Source organism: Python bivittatus, unplaced genomic scaffold (assembly GCF_059951505.1).
Source record: "Python bivittatus isolate LINGU-HERP-01145 unplaced genomic scaffold, Pbiv_v1 ctg000980_np1212, whole genome shotgun sequence".
Taxonomy (NCBI): domain Eukaryota; kingdom Metazoa; phylum Chordata; class Lepidosauria; order Squamata; family Pythonidae; genus Python; species Python bivittatus.
Window position 1 is genome coordinate 14,796,817 of NW_028277125.1, and position 17,668 is coordinate 14,814,484.

Consider the following 17,668-nt stretch of genomic DNA (forward strand, 5'->3'; position numbering starts at 1 on the left):
CAGTGCCTCAATCATCCTCCTGGAATGCCCCAGCAACCATCTACAGGCTCCCATCACTCTACCCCAATGCCTAGGTAAAGAGTTGGGTCTTTTTGGTCTTTCAGAATGCTAAGAGGGTGGGGGGCCTGCTGGATCACTAAGGGGAAGATGTTCCATAAGTTAGGGGCAGCCACGGAAAAGGCTGTTCTGAGGTCTGAGGTCTGTTAGGGTCTGGATGGAGAAGAACAGGTGCTCAGATTCAGTCACAGCAAGACAGAAGGTAAATGGGTACAGACACCCTTTGAGTCCCAGGACTTACCATCTTTGGTTCTGGAATTGTTTGCCCTTCCCCATGCAGCACTGGTTCAGAACTTGGGAGTGCTTTTGGAAACAGCTCCTGCTCCAAGAACAGATGGCAGCTTTGGCCAAAAGAATTTTTGCACAGTTGGATGTGGTGCACCAGTTACAACCTTTCCTAGACCAAGGGCCTCCTGTTCATGTCTTAGTTATTTCCTGTTTGAACTGTTGCAACTCACTCTACATGGGGCTGCCCTTGAAGACCACCCATAAGCTTCATGGGGTCCAGAATACAGCTGCTAATGTTCTGATGGGAAAACATTATTCTCTCTCTCTCTCAATCTATTTATATGGCCAGCCATTTGCCATGTGATTTTGGATATCTAACAATCCATTAAAAACAATAAATGATCAAAAACAAAACACCCTGCTCTGTGTGACATTTACACAATCACATCTCGAAAGATGGGCTCACACAGCATCCTGGCCCACTGCCTGAGGAAAGAACCAAGTCTTCCAGGCTTTACAAAAGGCTGGCAGGGTCAGGAATATTCAAATCTCAGGAGGTTTGCTGTTTCATAAGACAGGCACTGCAACATAACATCTCTACTTCAAGAGCTATACTAGTTACTGGTCAGCTTCTGGGTGCAATTCAAGGTGCTGGTTGTCACCTTTAAAACTCTATATTGCTCAGGGCCTGGATGGTTATGGAACCATCTATTCCCAGTGACTTCTGTCCAATAAAATCAAGCAGGATAGGCTTTCTCCAGGATTTCAGGCTGAGGATCTTCCCCAGACATTCCTGGAGATGCAAGGGACTGGATGTGTAGCCTTTTGATGCAAAGGATGTCTCCATCCCTATATCATTTCCATAAAATAGGTTAATGGCTGCTAGCTTAGTTGATGCTAAAGATGAAGTAGCTTATTGAGATAATATATATCAATGACTATCTTCCAAAACCTGAGAACAAGAACAGGGAAGTCAGTTGTCTTCATGTTCTGTTTGTCAGTTTCTTGAGTCTTCATCTGAGCGCCATGGTGAGCTGAGGTCTTACTGGCTTGCTGGCTAGTAAGACAGCTTTTGCGAGGGAAACTGTGGCTGGATGCTGGATCCAGGTTGGCATAATCTCTCCAGAACAAAGGAGAGATCAGCGTAATCTCTCTGGAATAAAGGAGAGAATAGGCAATTTTTCGTGCTATAGTTCATAGTGCTGATTGGGTGCTACACTTCTAACAGGGTATGCAAGCATATGATATGCATTAGTATAAATCCGATGGGCATCACCCAACAGATTTAGGTTGTGGGGTCACAGTTAAAAAATAAAATCAAGCAGGGTTTGATTCTGATAACACTTCTTCTCCTGCCAGTTCTAAAGCTGCACTGTCATTGTTTCTCATCATCAACAAAGAGGCCATATGAACAAAGCTGATATTTTAGACACTGGGAACAATCAATGGAATTGTTGCCCATCAGGGCTTAACTCTACGCCGTCTTTCTCCCACTCGCACTTGCTTTTCCTCTGATGTTGGAGTGCCGATTCAGCAGGAAACATCTATTTTACAGGAGCCACTCTACTTCCCAATAGGCACTGATGGTTACCTATACAAGCCTACCTGATTTGGGCTCTTGTTACTTTAAGGACCAACTTATTCAGGTGGATTGCATCTCCTTTAAATGATTACCCCAGAGAAGATGCTTGGCTGCCCGCACTGCGTGATGTGGGGAGTAGGGCCCGGAAAATAAGGGTCTCAGTAGCAGCCCCCCCGAAACAGCATACCTCCTGCAGCCACTCTTATGTCTTTCAGGAAGTTGATAAACACTTTCTGCAGGGCATTGGGAGTGGAAGAGTTTCAGTTAGGACAGCAACAGATTTCATGTTGGATTTCTAAAACAAATTTTTTTAGTTCTGTATATGGTAAGCCTCCTAGAGTTGCAGAAGCAGACAGTGTACAGAGACTGGAAATAAAATAATAAACAATGTAAGTGTCACACTGGGTAGGAGGAAAAGAATAGCAGCTCTAATGAGAAAAGAGGATGACAGAGCAAAATCTGTGCTGATGCCTCTGGGAATTTATCAGCCCGAGGAGTAAGGTTTAAATGATAGGAAGCTGAAAGGCGTTTACACTTCATCTTTATTAGAATAATCAAAGCAATGATACAGCCTGCACTTTATCAGGGCTGTGTAAATGTAATAGGACGCAACCATGATTAAGGGAATGAAGAGGATATGGGTATATATGAAGTGCAGTACAGCTGAGCTACAGAGGCACCTGATGACTCTTCTTCTGAGAGGCATAATAGCAAAATGTCAATCCATGTTTTATTTTCTGGCAGCTGTATCATGTGCCTCCACCACTGAAGACTACTTCTGTACAGAAGAGTATGGGGAAAAACACATTTTTTGGGTGTGTTTTGTAAGTCCATTTAAGGGTTGTGTGGTTTCTAAGGTATATATTTTGGCTTTGTGCAAAATATGGACCCAGCCAATTAAACAAATCATGGCTTAGTGCAGGTGTAAATCCTCTTTATGGATTACAGCAGCAGCATCTTAAGACTTAGTTAACACAGTAGAAGTACAGTTTTTCCAAGGTTAGCTAGCCTTTTCAAAGGAGACCCAGGTTAGTGCTAGCTGTGATTGTGAAAAAAAACCCTGTCTGGGTTTTGAGATGGAAAGACAAAAATGGGCTACCTATCCACCAACATTCAGCTTTTTATCTACTATGGAAGTGCTTTTACAATTTTGACACCCTCTAGTAGATCAAGAATCATTTTGGATACTTGCTGAATACCTCTTCCTTTTATCCTAGAGTAAGAGCCATGCTACTGGTGAATGTCCTTGCGGTCTCTGGGAATATACTTTTTGCAGTGGCAAAATTTGGTCCTTCCCACATCCTGATAATTATTGGAAGAATCTTGACAGGCTTGCATGGTGGTAAGTTAAAGCTGATTCTCAGTAGACCATTTCTCCTCAGATTTTCCCAAATACTTGAGTGATTGCTTGCAAGTGAAAAAGGAACAGGCAGCATTGTCAACATTGACTGGGAGCAGTTGTTCTGTAGGGTTGAGGCTTTCCCTGGTTATTCTGGGGACCAAACCAGGGATCTCCTCTTGGTGAAACATGCTCTCTATCATCTGGCTTCTGAAATCAGCATGTGACATGGCATGAACAAAACAAGAAAGAAAAATCTGAGTATAAAGAGATGACAGAAAAGTAGAGGAGCAATCTGAGAGACCTGGAATCTACATCCAGCTACCTCAAGCAATGACCACAGCTGTCGATGGTTGAGAAGACTACAATAGGAACTGACTACAGTGTCTGGTGTAAACCCAACAGCCATCTGCTGAGGGGACCTTACAACTAATGCTTGCATTCAAGTCAGTTATGGGTAACTGGGCAGACCTATAACCTAACAATCATACCAAAGCACTAGAAGAGGGCTAGGCAATGGGTTGCCTTCTAGCATGGCTCAAGATGAGTAGAGCATTTCAAATGCACCTAGAGGTTAAGTGTTGGAAGATACAAGGACTTTATGAAAGCCAGAATCAATGTAGCAATGGTAGGGAGCAATACTGGCATGTGCACCCAAGGAAGAGTAAATAAATAAAATCATTTGAGAGAGTTCTGAATTTGGCCAGCATCTGAAAACACTTTCTTTCCCACATCAGTGCCATGTTCTGGATAGAAGAAGCTGAAGTTAATATAGTGCTGCCAAGGAACTATATGGATGTACCCATGAAGTCACCAAGAGCTGCACTTGACTTAAAGGAGTATTTGTCTTTTTATTGAAACATCAAGATTCTTGAAAGGGATAGAAGTCCTCAGTTTTTAAGTTTGTATTATTTATTTTTTGGAATATGCTCTTCCTTCATATTTTAAAGGTGTTCTTAAGATAGCTGAGAAAATGATTGTTCTTACTATTAAGATGCTACAGTCAGATCCCCAATTTGTTTGTATGTTTTTGTTTGCCCAGGACTCTCATCTGGACTTGCTCCACTGTATGTTGGAGAGATAGCCCCTGTTGCTCTCCGTGGAGCTCTGGGATCCCTGAATCAGCTGGCTGTTGTTATAGGTATTCTCATCAGCCAGGTATGTAAGGCTGTGGGGAGGACTCAGTGGTCACAAAGCTAAGGTGGGCTGTCATGGCTATGCACCGGTAGTTGAAAACAACTGTTGAATTCCTAACTCATTGATCTCATTATTGTATACAGTTATTTATTTATTAAGCATATTTATACCTCAAGATTCTGAGTTAAAAAGTTTTTTTTAAAAAATCTGAAAGCGAACAGCAAACACTTGAGTCCGTGCCCATTGGCAATGCCTAGAAAAATACTTTCTGTTGTTGTTATGATTATCATAATAATTATTTAAATATACACAGCAATCAGCAAGTCATCAGAAGAATTGGTAGTAGTTACATGTGATAAACAAGTTCATAGATAATGTTTCTCCACCTAAATGCATCCTAGTAGAGCAGAGGGGCTTCTTGAACAGTCTCCAAACCACCCCTCAATTTGCAGCAGTATGGCCCAAGGCTAGTCTGTGTAAATTAAATGGGTCAGTGCAATTGCACAATGATTGAGACATGAGTGTCTACCTATTTTATTTATTTATTTATTAATTAAATTTGTCCCCCGCCCATCTCCCCCCAAATATTACCAAATATTTACTGCTTTTCATATATACATGTACATATGTATATGCTACCTGAAGCAGGAGATAGCACCTAGATGGACTTGGCTGAACTTAAAAGTAAAGCAGAGATGGGTCTCATTAGTATTTAAATGGGAGTCCCCAGAAAACCCCAGGATGGTAGGGTAGCCTGGGAAACTGAAGGAACATATCACTTACATACTGTTGCCCCAAAAATGGCATGAGTGTGTCCATCTCCACGAAATTACTAAAACTTGAGTTCAGCTCAAGAGAGTCAATCTTTAGTTCCATTCCTTATAAGAATAAACCAATGGAGCATATTAAGTTAATTAGGATTGGTGTAACGTAGCCCATGAGAGCAACTAGTACAAAGATGGACAACTTGCAACCCTTGGCCTAATTACAAAAGACAGTTCCTTTGCTTTTTGATGCCAAGGAAGAAGAGGAGGCTGTCTAAAAATGAAAGAGGACAAAGAAAAGAAAAGTGGGTGTTAGAAAGGAAACAAAACTGTGTCAAAATTATTGCACCCGCCACTTTTGGTTGTGGTCTACATCACATCACATGCTTCACACTCACTTCTGAATGCAGTGCCTGATACATACTTCTGAGAGACTTCTTTCCTTGATAGAAAGAAGGTTGCCTACTCTTACTCTAGAGGTTGAAGCAGCAGAGCTCAAAGATATGTTTTAAGCTATCTGGAGTCCAGTGGAATTTTTAAAACAAAAGTGACATCACACAGACAGCTTCCAATAATTGAGATCATCATCATCATCTAGATTTATATCCTGGGGCTTAAGGAGACATACTCTTTTGTTCAATTTTTCCCACAGCAATGATGTGAAGTATGTGAGATAGGCTGGACTGAGTCTAGCACAAAGTCACCTAGTCAGCTTCCATGAGTGTGGCAGATTTGAACCCCAACCCCAGTCAAACATCTCAAACACTGTACCACCCTGGCCCTTGCACTGCCACCAACACCACCATCAGAAGAAAAAGATGGAAAACAGTTGCATCTGGATTCCACCCAAATGAGATGAGTCATAAGAAGTGTCCCTAGGAAAGAATTTTATGTATGTCACTACTTCACATATTCTTCCTTATTAATGCCAGGAGTAATGACTTGACAAGGTTTTTATTTACATTTATTTATACTATTCTATATTTTCTTCAGGTTCTTGGATTGGACATCTTGCTGGGCAGGCAGGAAACTTGGCCAATACTTCTGTGCCTGTCAGGTTGTGCAGCTGTCTTACAGATTTTCCTGCTCCTAGTTTGTCCAGAGAGTCCTAGATACATGTACATAAAATGTGGAGATGTTGAGGGAGCTCAAAAAAGTAAGGAGGCTTATTCTAAATAGATTCTTCCAACTGCCTGAAAATCATGTTGGAAGATGGGATGGGGTCATAGCTTCCTATGAGAAGTAGCACTTAGCTTTGATGAGGGAAGTGGTATATTTGGATAACTCAGGGGCTAGTTCCTTTTATTAAAAATTATAATTAAAAAGATAAAAAGTAACAGAAACTAAAAAAAAAATTAAAAATAGAAAAAATAGAAAGTGCAGAAAAAAATAGAAAGAAAAATAGAAAAGAAAGAATAAGAATATAGTAAAGAAAAAGAAAAGAAATATATAAAGAAATGACTTCCCCTTTTGTCACAAGTATAAATAATTTTAGTGATTTATTACCTTCTTTTAAAATAAAACAAATGATCTCTTCCTCCCATATCCCATCTCTTATCTATAAACAAATCCTTAAAGCCTCATCATTTTACTCCTAATCAGCAAACGTCCATTAAGGGTTACCAGAGATAACAACATATCTATTTTAACCTTGATCAAATAAACCAACTTTATATTCCTTCCTTTTACTTTTAATAATCCAGATCTTTAGTCCCTTCAAACAATGTCCTAGAACTTGATTTCTTTTCATATCTTCTTTGACCCTTCTCACAAAACTCTTAAAGCTAATAAGTCTCTTTTGTAAATCCAATATAGGAAAGTTATCCAGGTCACTCTCTTCGTTTCTTGTGTGTATGTCCCTTTTAATGATTAAGACATCAGCCAATTTCTTTTGTATGTCCAGTGTAGCATCTTTTTTCCATGTCATTCTTGTAGCCTGCCATTTTTAAATCCACTTTCAGCTCAGTCTCAGTCTTGTCAGGTAGAACTTGTTCCTCTTCCATAACTTACTTATTTATTTATTATTGCATTTGTATGCTGCCCATCTCCCCCCAATGGGCGACTCTGGGCAGCTCACAATTAAAATCAGAAACCCCATCAACAATTAAAAATCCCCCCATAAATAGTTAAATAATCCATTAAAAATCAGATCTAAACAACAAACCCTGTACATAAATACTAAAAACATTCAAGATGATGAGGGGGAGGGAAGGTCAATTACCCCACAAGCCACCTCCACTGGTGTGAGCCCCCATCCAGGCCCCAGGCCTTCTGGCACAGCCAGGATTTCACCCCTTTCCTGAAGGCCATGAGAGTGGGGGCACACCGGATCTTGGGAGGCAGATTGTTCCATAGGGTGGGGGCCACAGCAGAAAAGGCCCTCTGCCTAGACCCCACCAGTTGAAATTCCTTGACCGGTGGGATCTACAACATGCCCCTCCTGCTGGACCAAGTGAGGTGGGCTGAAATAACCGGGGTGAGATGGCTCCTCAGATAACCTGGTCCTGTGCCATGAAGGGCTTTAAAGGTGATGACCAACACCTTGAATTGGACCCGGAAGCAGACTGGCAACCAATGCAGCTCGCGTAACAGCGGTGTTATATGTGCCCTCCTAGGGGCGCTATCCGTGCTGCTGCATTCTGCACCAGCTGTAGCTTCTGGATACCCTTCATGGGTAGCCCCATGTAGAGCATGTTACAGTAATCCAACCAGGTGGTGACCAGGGCATGAGTGACTGCGCAGAGGGCTTCCTGATTGAGGAAGGGGCATAACTGGCACACAACACGAAGTTGCGCAAAGGCCCTCCTGGCCATGACTGCCACCTGCTCTTCGAACAGGAGTCATGAGTCCAGGAGGACCCCCAGATTATGCACCAGGTCTGTCTGGGGTAGTGTGACCCTATCAAGAACCAAAGATGATAAACTTCTGGATCTTGAGGCTCCCTGTACCCACAGCCACTACTACCACCAAAAATAGCAGTGTTGGGCTTGGGCCACAGCTCCGCCAACATTCCCAGCCCAGTTGGACCAACTCTTGGCTCCGGTGTCACTCCCCTTGAGCCTGGGCATCATTCTCGGCTTGCACATCACAGCCACGGCAGCCGCCACTAGCATTCTCCCGCAGCCTTCGCAGCTTCCGTTGACCCCCTATGTCCAAGCACTGCCCACTGCCACACTCGCCCCCATTGCCCACGTCTTCTCTCCGTTCTCAGCATCCTTGTCCCAGCTGCCACCACCGCAACTGTCCTCCCCACCATGATGGCCCGCCTCAGACGGAAGTAATGCTGGGGGTTCTCTTCATTCACTCCACATTCACATGTGGGTCCCACATCTCCAACTATCCTCAGCCCCATACTGGCTGTGGCTGAAAGCCAGTTTATGGTGGTTATGGCTGGGAGCTATGCACTAGGTGTCCACTCCTTCCTGCCATCTTGAAAGCTCTTTTAGACACAGTCTATAGAGGCAGACTCTCTTAAAATTAACTTCTGGGTCCATTGTTCAAAAATATCCTTCAATATGTTGAATGTTAAAATATTTTGCTTCATTCTGCATTAGTAAGTCAGATTTAAGTGTTCTTTTCCTTTAACTGTAATTTTTAGTTCCTTTTAGTTCCCTCTAGTGTCCAGCTTTCAAAGTCTCATCCTATCATGTTTGTTTTTAAAGAGAATTTAAAACAAAAGCATTTCCCCATGGGAAGGACTCTTATGATTAATTCCAAAATCTTATTTCAAATCCATCTGGACCCTTAGGCCATTTGTAACTTTCCAAAATCAAAGTTCTGATCACCCTTTTGCTGTTTATTCCAAAAGAAAAAAAAGTCCTTACACTTGTATCTAAAACTTCTTTCACTAAGGATTGAGGGAAACTCCCCCAGTGCTATAAAACTTCTTGATCCAATGGTTCCTAATATCTGAAAAGCAGTTAACAAGCAATATCTAAAAGTGATTAGAAAAGGAAGTATGTGAACACAGTGTCCTTTTTGAAGACACCAGCTGCAGTTTCAGCAAGATGGTTATTCCCTCTTCTCCCAGAGCTTTAAACCCACTGCTGTCTTGCAGTCTCCTTGTGAGGAGCAACTGTATGGAGCACTTGTGGGTAATCTCAAATCCTCTCCTTGTCTGAAGAGGAATTACAAAGAGCTGGTCTATTCACTGGCTCTTCATTCTACCACAGTCGTTGGCTCTGCTTTTAGCTCCCCAGAAGTCCACTTGGGTTAGATTCAGGACAGCTGAGGAAGGAGGCAGTGCTCTGCAAATGCTCCAGGCTGGGTCAGAGCTGAAGCATTGCAAGTGATAATGAACAGAAACCAAAGGAAAAAAATCAACATGTGAAATTTCAGGAACCATTTGCAGTTAGGTACATAGAAAACTAAGAGAGATCATTAGCCAGTCTTCACTGGCTGGTGACAATTCTCTAGACTGGTCCCTACCTGTGACAGAAGATCAGACTCTACTTCTCCTATCAAATCAAGCTGGACCATTCAAATTATTTTGGCATCTGAAGCAGAAACTGTCTCCCTAGCAAGCAGAGAAGGAAGGAGAAGAAGAAAAAGTTGTTCTTCCCTTTCAGGGATGGCTCCAAAGGGAAAAAGCTGCTCCCCCAAAACATTTCCTCACTTTGCTTCTTAATAAGGCAAATATGCTATACACAAAAAATCCATGACCTAATCTCTGGGGCATTTAATGTATGGGGAAATTTTTCAATGTTCTTTGCCACCTTTTGTTCCTTCAAAATAATTGCTTTGGAGTCACTGCTGTTATAACTCAAATCAACTGTTTTTGGTGGCCATTTCATTCTTCTTAGGGACAAGGCCATTTTTCCTAATAGTTTTACTTGATTCTTTATTTTGAGGTGCCAGAAACTAAATCTAGGGCCTTCTGTATGCAAAGCTTATCCTCAGGTATTGAGTTCTTTCTCCTAAACCCATTATTACTAAGAACATGCAGAAAATATTAAATGTGAGCATACTACAGCATTTGTTCTAGGCTGGTTTTGCCTCAGACTGATATTCATATGTTCAGTATATAGATTAATTGAGAGTAACTGAAGATATTTCCTTTCCAGGCAGAAGGTATTTCCTTCCTGCTTTTTTTGAATCTATAGTTATGTATGGGCTTGTATAACATCACACATTTTCTCAGAGAATCTCCATAGGTAGAAGCCATGCTACTTTGTTGAAAAATCATCCTCTCATGCCCCACCAAAGAGAAATTATCTACAGGTAGTCCTTATTTAGCAACTGCCTCAAACAGTGACCATCTGCAGTTACAATGGTGATGAAAAAGCAACTTTGTGACCAATGCCCGCATTTACGCACTTCACAGCATCTTTCTTTCAGTGTTGGCCTTGCCACGTAGACCAGACAAGAAAAATGACCAGATAAGCTAATTCTACTTTATTGTAAAGCTACATTAATAGAATCTTGCAAGTCTGAAAAGTACAATTCTACCTCCATCTCCTTTACAACCCAAGTAACTAAGGAGGGTCCCTTCTGAGCTTCTTGCTCTTCCCAATACTCAGCTGCAGGCTATGCTGTCTCTTATCCAACCATTCCCTAAGCAGCCAGCATCTCTTCGCCCCATCTCCCAAGGTCTTTCCCATCTTTCCCACATACCATTACACTTAATCACATATTCAACATTGCAGTTAGTATGGTATTGCATTGTCCTGTGCCTGACCCGTTTTTTCCCCCCTCTTTTTTTGCCCCCTCACAGAATGGAGAGATTGTATAAACAAGCTATCTCTTCCTGAGCTGCTTTTTTCTGCAGGGCAGTGCATCCCTAAAAAGTGCTAACTGCAAGTTAACAAGCTCAGCTCTGTGATCTTAATTAGTTGATTAGAACCCTTTGGTGGGAATGGCTGCCTGAAACTGACCAGACCTTAATCAGTTTCACACTGAAGGCTTTCTTTTTCTTCCTAAGAGGCTTGCTGCTCTCTTGTAATCCCTTCTTCTCCAATGAATGTAAATACAAGCATCAATTCTCTTCTTGCTAATTATCCCAGCTCCAGGGTGAGGGCTATAAGGTTTGCCCTTTTACCTGACTTCCTCATAAGTCATGTTTCCTCACAGTTTGGATTTACCCAGCTGTTGGGGTCTTATCCTTCTGACGCTGTAAAGCAAAAGAAAGCTGAAGTAAGCACAGTTGTGGTCATGTGATTTTTCACTTAGTGACTGCTTTGCTTAAAGACTAAGTTGCCAGTCCTAATTGTGGTTGCTAAATGAGGACTACCTGTGCTTTCTTGGAGCTCTTCTCCATTAACATTTCCTTCCTAGATTTAAAAAGGCTGAGAGGAGAAAACTATGATTTCACCAAAGAACTTGAAGAGATGGAGAAAGAAAAAGAAGAAGCATCAAAAGAAAAACCTGTCTCCATTTGGCAGCTGGTGACCACTGCGACCTACCGCCAGCCATTCCTGGTGGCCATAGGAGTTCATATTTCTCAGCAGTTTTCTGGGATTAATGCTGTGAGTTTATCTGCTGATGGATCCTAATACTGAATATGTTTAATTGTGTTACTTATGCACACCTGTCTGGGAATGTTATTCAGCTAAGTGGGAGTTCTGGACAATCCAATAATAGAAGAGAATATATGTAGCTCAGGGTTGAACTGTGGAGTCCTTGGTGCTCTCTGAGCTTATCAATCAATCAATCAATCTTTATTAGTGTCATAGACCAGTACAAAGCATAAGTTTATAAAACAAGCATAGTCAAACTTGGAATGTTAACAACTTGTAATGGGAGGCATATATATTAGAATACACTTATTACCTGTTCAGCTCAATGAGTGAGGTCTAGGATATAGCCTATGTTGTTTATACTAACTATGTGCTAACTATGTATGGATTAAAAATATATTAAATGTAAAGTATAAAACTTAAAAGTCTACATTGTGACTATGCTATATGTAAAAATAGGTATAGGCAAAAAAACCCCTGAGCTTAGTTGTTTGTTTGCAGATGTTTTATTACCTGACTAGGTAACATCATCAGTGCTCAATCCAATAATAGATTTCATAGTTGATAATTAAGCCCTAAACATTGGTGAATTGATTGAAGCCAGCTCCAAGATGTCAGTGGGACTGGCAATATATTCTGGGAAATACACCCATTCATATAAATACAGCTGCTGGTTAATTTGTGCCATCAGTGTCCTGAAATTTCAAGGAAGTCAGATCCAAGCTTACATACATAGTGTGGTGAAAGGTACTGCTGCTTCTAACAGATTGCTTGTGTCTCTTCCATTAGATTTTCTACTACTCTACTGATATTTTTAACAAAGCTCGTGTCAGCAAGCCTGTTTATGCAACTATAGGAGTGGGCTTTGTGAACACCGTGTTCACTGTTGTTGCTGTAAGTAAATGCAGTTTATGTGTAATATGCTTGATGTGGGTCCACCAGACTGGTGGGAGAAGTGGTATTTTGCCAGCAATAGTAACTCAATATTCTCTTTTTTATTGTTGTAGTATGGATAATGCCATATTCTGCCACTAGGTGGAGATATAAAAGCTCAAAAAAGCCTTTTGCCATAAGAAGAGCCCCACTGGATAAGGCCCTAGACCAGTGTTTCTCAACCTTGGCAACTTTAAGATGTATGGACTTCAACTCCCAGAATTCCCCAGCCAGCCATGCTGGGTGGGGAATTCTGGGAGTTGAAGTCCACACATCTTAAAGTTGCCAAGGTTGAGAAACACTGTCCTAGACCCTTTTAGTCCAGCACTCTGCATCACACAGTGGCCAACTGGGTGCCTGTGGGAAGCTCACAAGTCTGAACTGGAATAAACTAACTCCCTTCCACTACCCCACAAGCTGTCTTTGTCTAAAGCATGCTGCCTCTGTCAGTGCAAGAATGGCTAACAATTTGTGAATTGATTTTACCCAAGAAAAAAATCTGCTACCACTTCTCCACTTTTTCCTTCTCCTTTTATAAGTCCAGACAGCTAGGAGAATTATAGACTTGGCTCAATACCAGGAAATTCCAAACTATCTACAGATGACAAGATCTTCATCCATGGGAATAATGTTGGGCAGGAGGTGCTTGTTCATTATACAAAGATGCTATTCTGTGCAATTAAAGCTAGAAGTATAATATATAATAATAGTCAGACTTGGTGCCATCTAGCTTAGCCTGTGGTTTCCAGATGTTTTGGGGTCCAGTTCTTATGAACCCCAGGCTGCATAGGCAATAACAAGTCAAAAACATCTGGAGGGTACTCACTTGCCCAATCCTGATCACAATTCTGCAGCTGCTCTCAGTAGTTTTAGATTGTACTTTATCGACCTTTCTTGCAAATGTTGGATTTGCAAGAAATCCAACGTTTCTTGCAAATCCCAAGGGAATACCAACAGTAGAAGACCAAGAAGATCCTAATGAACTTAGCATTACGGAAAGGAATGGGACTTGCATCTGAGGAAATCTGGTTAGGATTCCATGGAAACTAAGAAGAAACATTCAGTTTTTAAAAAAAATATCAAGAAGGACTTAGACTTTTTTCACACTGCGAACAATAAACTTCTTTTTCTTCTGTTCAGTTAGAAGCCTAGTGTTCTATTAATCTTGGTTCTAGATAGCAGTTTTAAAATTTTGTCTTTCGTTTGACATCTGTAGTAACTATGTTGTCCTGGTTCCAGCCAGTGTTTATTCTTCTCTACGAGACTTTAAATATTATCTGGGGTTTATCAAAAAATCAATGACTGGTGGTCCAGACCAACAGGTAGACATAACCATTTATTTGAACTTTGATCGCTGAAGTAGCAGAAAAGAGCTGCTACTCAAAATAAAGGTGTGCTGAGGCCAGCAACCCAATAGGCAGGACATGAGCAAAGAGATGACAATATAGGATTACATGCTCCCCACGGGGTGAGACATTTTAAGGACAAGACTTTGTGTTTTATTTTCTTAGAATATGAATGAACCTGGGTGACTGAAGTTATTGTTCTAATGCTTGATTTGCATCAGCAGAATTTTGTTTTTTATCCTTCTGCAAGAGAAAGTCCACCAGAGGTTAGGATTGAAGTATGGAATTTATAACCACCAGATGGTTTTAAAAGGGGACTGGACAAACTCACAAAGGACAGGGCTGTCAATTATTACAAAACTTGATGGCTGATTGCTATCTCTGGCATACTGGGCTGTACTGTGATCTTAAAATGCAAGGACCCATTCACAGACCATCTGTTATCATTAGGATAGTGAAGAAAATCTTTTTCCCAAATTGCTAAAAGTGATTTTGCTTTATTTTAAAACAGTTATAAGCTCTTCCTCATCAGAGATTTAGTTCAGCTTACAAAAAGCCTGCAAAGCATGAACTTCAAAGCAAAAGGGGTTTGTCAGAGCAGTAAAAAAAGAAATAAAATAAAATGCCAACATAAATCCCTCATTAATATTTAATGGCTTAAAATACCGTATTCTCTGGGGTAGAGAATTCCAGAGATGGGGGCTATACTGTAACAGCAAAGGCCCTGTCCATGGAAGATGGATTAAAGGAAACACTGAGTCCCAAAGGAATACTTGTTTTTCTAAAGCGTTTGGGCCGTTTATTATTTATTTCGATGGGCCCATGGCATCCACAGCAGGGGAAGGGTTGGCAAATGAAGACACATCTGTTATCACTCAAATGATGTGAATTATGTAATTTATATCAGTGGTGTTGTGCAATTATATCATGAAGTACATGTAATCATTTTGACATCATCATGGCAAATGCCCATGTGTGTACCTTTGAGATTCTCTTTCTTCCTCCTTTTTTCTCTCTCTGGTATCAATGCTTTTACTTTCTTTTTCACTTTTAGAGTCTGATTTGAAACCCGCAAACAAAACCTCACCCTGGCCTAGTGCAAGACCTCAAAACACTTTTAGTACATGATCTCATTCATCCCTGCTACAGTCCTCTGCAGCTCTCCTGGGTAGGCTTTCATGAAGTAGGAAGATGTCAATCAGTCACTTTTGCATGTATTTCCTGCAGTGATGTTGAGGCCCGCAGAGTAGAAGTCTAGAGGTCTCAAATCTCCACTCCAGAAACTTCTGGATCTTCACAGCTTTGTCCCCTTGACTACTTTGAGATAACACTGTGACAGGTGCTATTACCTATCCTCCAGGGGACACTGCACCTGGCATCTATCCCCTGATCCCAATGTTAAAGAAAGACCCGTTCCCCCCATGCTGTCTCTCTGTTGATTAAGCTGTCAAAATGCAAATGCTGAAACAATTTCTGTAGCACCACCTCCTGGCTATGTAGTGTGTGACTACTGAAGGATTCAGCACTTCAACGAAACCCTTCCCCACTCTGGGAAATAAATCAATCTCATGGGGATGAACAAAATGAAATTTTCTTTTTTCTTTTTTTAAAAAGTAATGTATAAAAAACCCTACCCTTTTTAACTTTAAGTATTACATTATAAATATTCACTGTGGAAAAACATAATTACAGACTTGCAAATTCATTAAGAAAGAAAAATTCAAAAGAAAATGTAATAATTTGAACAGGGCACAAGGTCTGCTATAAATGAAGAGCTCTTTGCCCCCAAAGGCTGAAAAGAGACTGGAGAGGGTTCAAATTATTATGGATCACAAGTGGATTCTAAAGAAAAAGGATCTTCATGAAGATAGCTTGAAACATGAATGAAGGCTGAAGTTAAACACCTAGTTCCACAACTTCCACGAAGAGGAAACAAAAAGGAGACTTAGTGCAATACAGAAAAGAGAAATCAAATACCTAGTGCAAATTTCTGGCCACACATTTTACTTATTTCTACTGTCCAGAAGAAAAACATATTTTATTTCAGTTTTCTGGGCTTTTACAACTTTTTGGAGACTCCAAACGTTCATCAGAGGCTGTGGGGAATGGTGGGAGACCCATCCTTTTTGCAGCCTCTCTTCACAGATTTTTCCCTTTTCTTTTTCTTTCTTCTCTTCTAAAAAAATTCTCTCTAGCAGAGACAAATTGATTGATTAATTATGTGGCATCAAGTCATTTTCAACTCCTAGCAACCACATACTGTAGGTAGATTTTCTCCATGACAATCTGTCCCTAACCTGGTCTTTCAGGACTTCCAATGGTGCACTCATCGCCACTGTAACTGAGCTCATCCACCTTGCTTCTGGTCATTCTCCTTCTCTTTCCTTCCACCTTTCCCAACATCATAGTCTTTTCCAGAGAGCTAGGTCTTTGCATATTTCTGAAGTACAATAATTTGGGCCTGATTGTTTGTGTCTCAAGTGAGAACTCTGGGTTGATTTGTTCAATGATTGTGATGGAATGGAATTATGAAGGCCAGGCTCATGGAGAAAAACATTTTCTTAGCTTGCCGGAGGAGCGTGGGAGATACAAGAGGGTGAGACTGGCACCTCCCTGAGGAATTCACAATGTTGTGGCTGGCTGACTTGGGAACTGGGGTTTCAGTCTGGGAAGATTCTTGCTAGAGGTTGTAGCTAATAAACATAGCTGAACTGAATTTGCATTGTCTCTTGGAGTTCCTTGGGCTAGGCCTGACAATGATCCATTGGTTTGTTTTCCTGGCTGTCCATGATATTCTCAGGAGTATATTGTGGCTTCCTGACCTGTACATAAGTTTCTTATGAGAACAATGAGATGTTCTGGGATTCCCATTTTTCTGAGCACATGCCACAGCTTGACATGAACGACACAATCAAAGGCCTTTCTATAATTGATGAAGCACGTGGTGACATCTTTTTGGCATTCTTTGGCTTTCTCAATTATCCAGTGTGCATCAGCAACAATCTCTCATGTTCCTTGGCTTTTTCTAAAGCTAGCTTGAACATCTGGCATCTCTTTTTCCATGTAGGGCTCTAATATGCACTGGCTGATCCTAAGCATTATTTTGCTAGCATGTGAAACTAAGGATACTGTACAATAGTTTGCTCTGTTAAGTCTCCTTTTTTGGTATTGGAATGTAAATTGACCTCTTCCAATTGGTTCACCACTGTATGGTTCTCCAGATTTGCTGGCATAGCTTGGTTAGAATCTTGACTGATTGTTCTTCTGTTGCTTGCCATATTTCAGTGGGTTTTCCATCATTTCCTGTAGTCTTCTGATTTGGTAATGACTGGAGTGCTAATCTAATTTCATTTTCTAGTACTACTTACAAGTACAAAATACTTTCTTGTAAGTAGGGAATATCTTCTAAGATATCTTGGATGTTGACATCTCTACTGTATAGTGTTTCATTATACTCCTTCCATCTTCCTTTGATCTCCTTTGAATTGGTTACCGTCCATCAGTGTCCTTTATCAACCAATCTGAGGCTGGAACCTCCTTCTGAGTTCAGAGATCTTTTGAAAGATTTTCCTCATTTTTCCATGTCTGTTTCCATCTTCTATGTTTATGTATGTAACAAAACAAAAAACAACTATCTTACTCATGAGGATATAGATTTTGACTCTCGGCCTACATTCTAGACTGCAATCTATTTGCACAACTTCTAACAATGTTGCCCCAAAGCTCTGTGATTTGATAAGGGAGAGGATTTTCACCTCTGGTGATTTGTCTGTGTGCAAAGCCAGTTTTTGTGATGGGCCTGGTAGATTCCAATTGCTCACTCACAC

At 40.9% G+C, this 17,668-nt stretch overlaps 1 protein-coding gene across 2 annotated transcripts in view; it reads left to right on the forward strand.

The window, feature by feature from the left end:
* The window catches only part of SLC2A2 (solute carrier family 2 member 2), a 38,908-nt gene that overhangs the window by 13,666 nt on the left and 7,574 nt on the right, over nt 1-17,668 (forward strand). For both annotated transcript variants that reach the window (XM_025172947.2, XM_007421581.3), the window contains exons 4-8: nt 3,085-3,209; nt 4,249-4,364; nt 6,101-6,263; nt 11,381-11,571; nt 12,352-12,456. In XM_025172947.2, the coding sequence (XP_025028715.1) occupies nt 3,085-3,209; nt 4,249-4,364; nt 6,101-6,263; nt 11,381-11,571; nt 12,352-12,456 (700 nt within the window). The remainder of the gene's footprint in view (nt 1-3,084; nt 3,210-4,248; nt 4,365-6,100; nt 6,264-11,380; nt 11,572-12,351; nt 12,457-17,668) is intronic.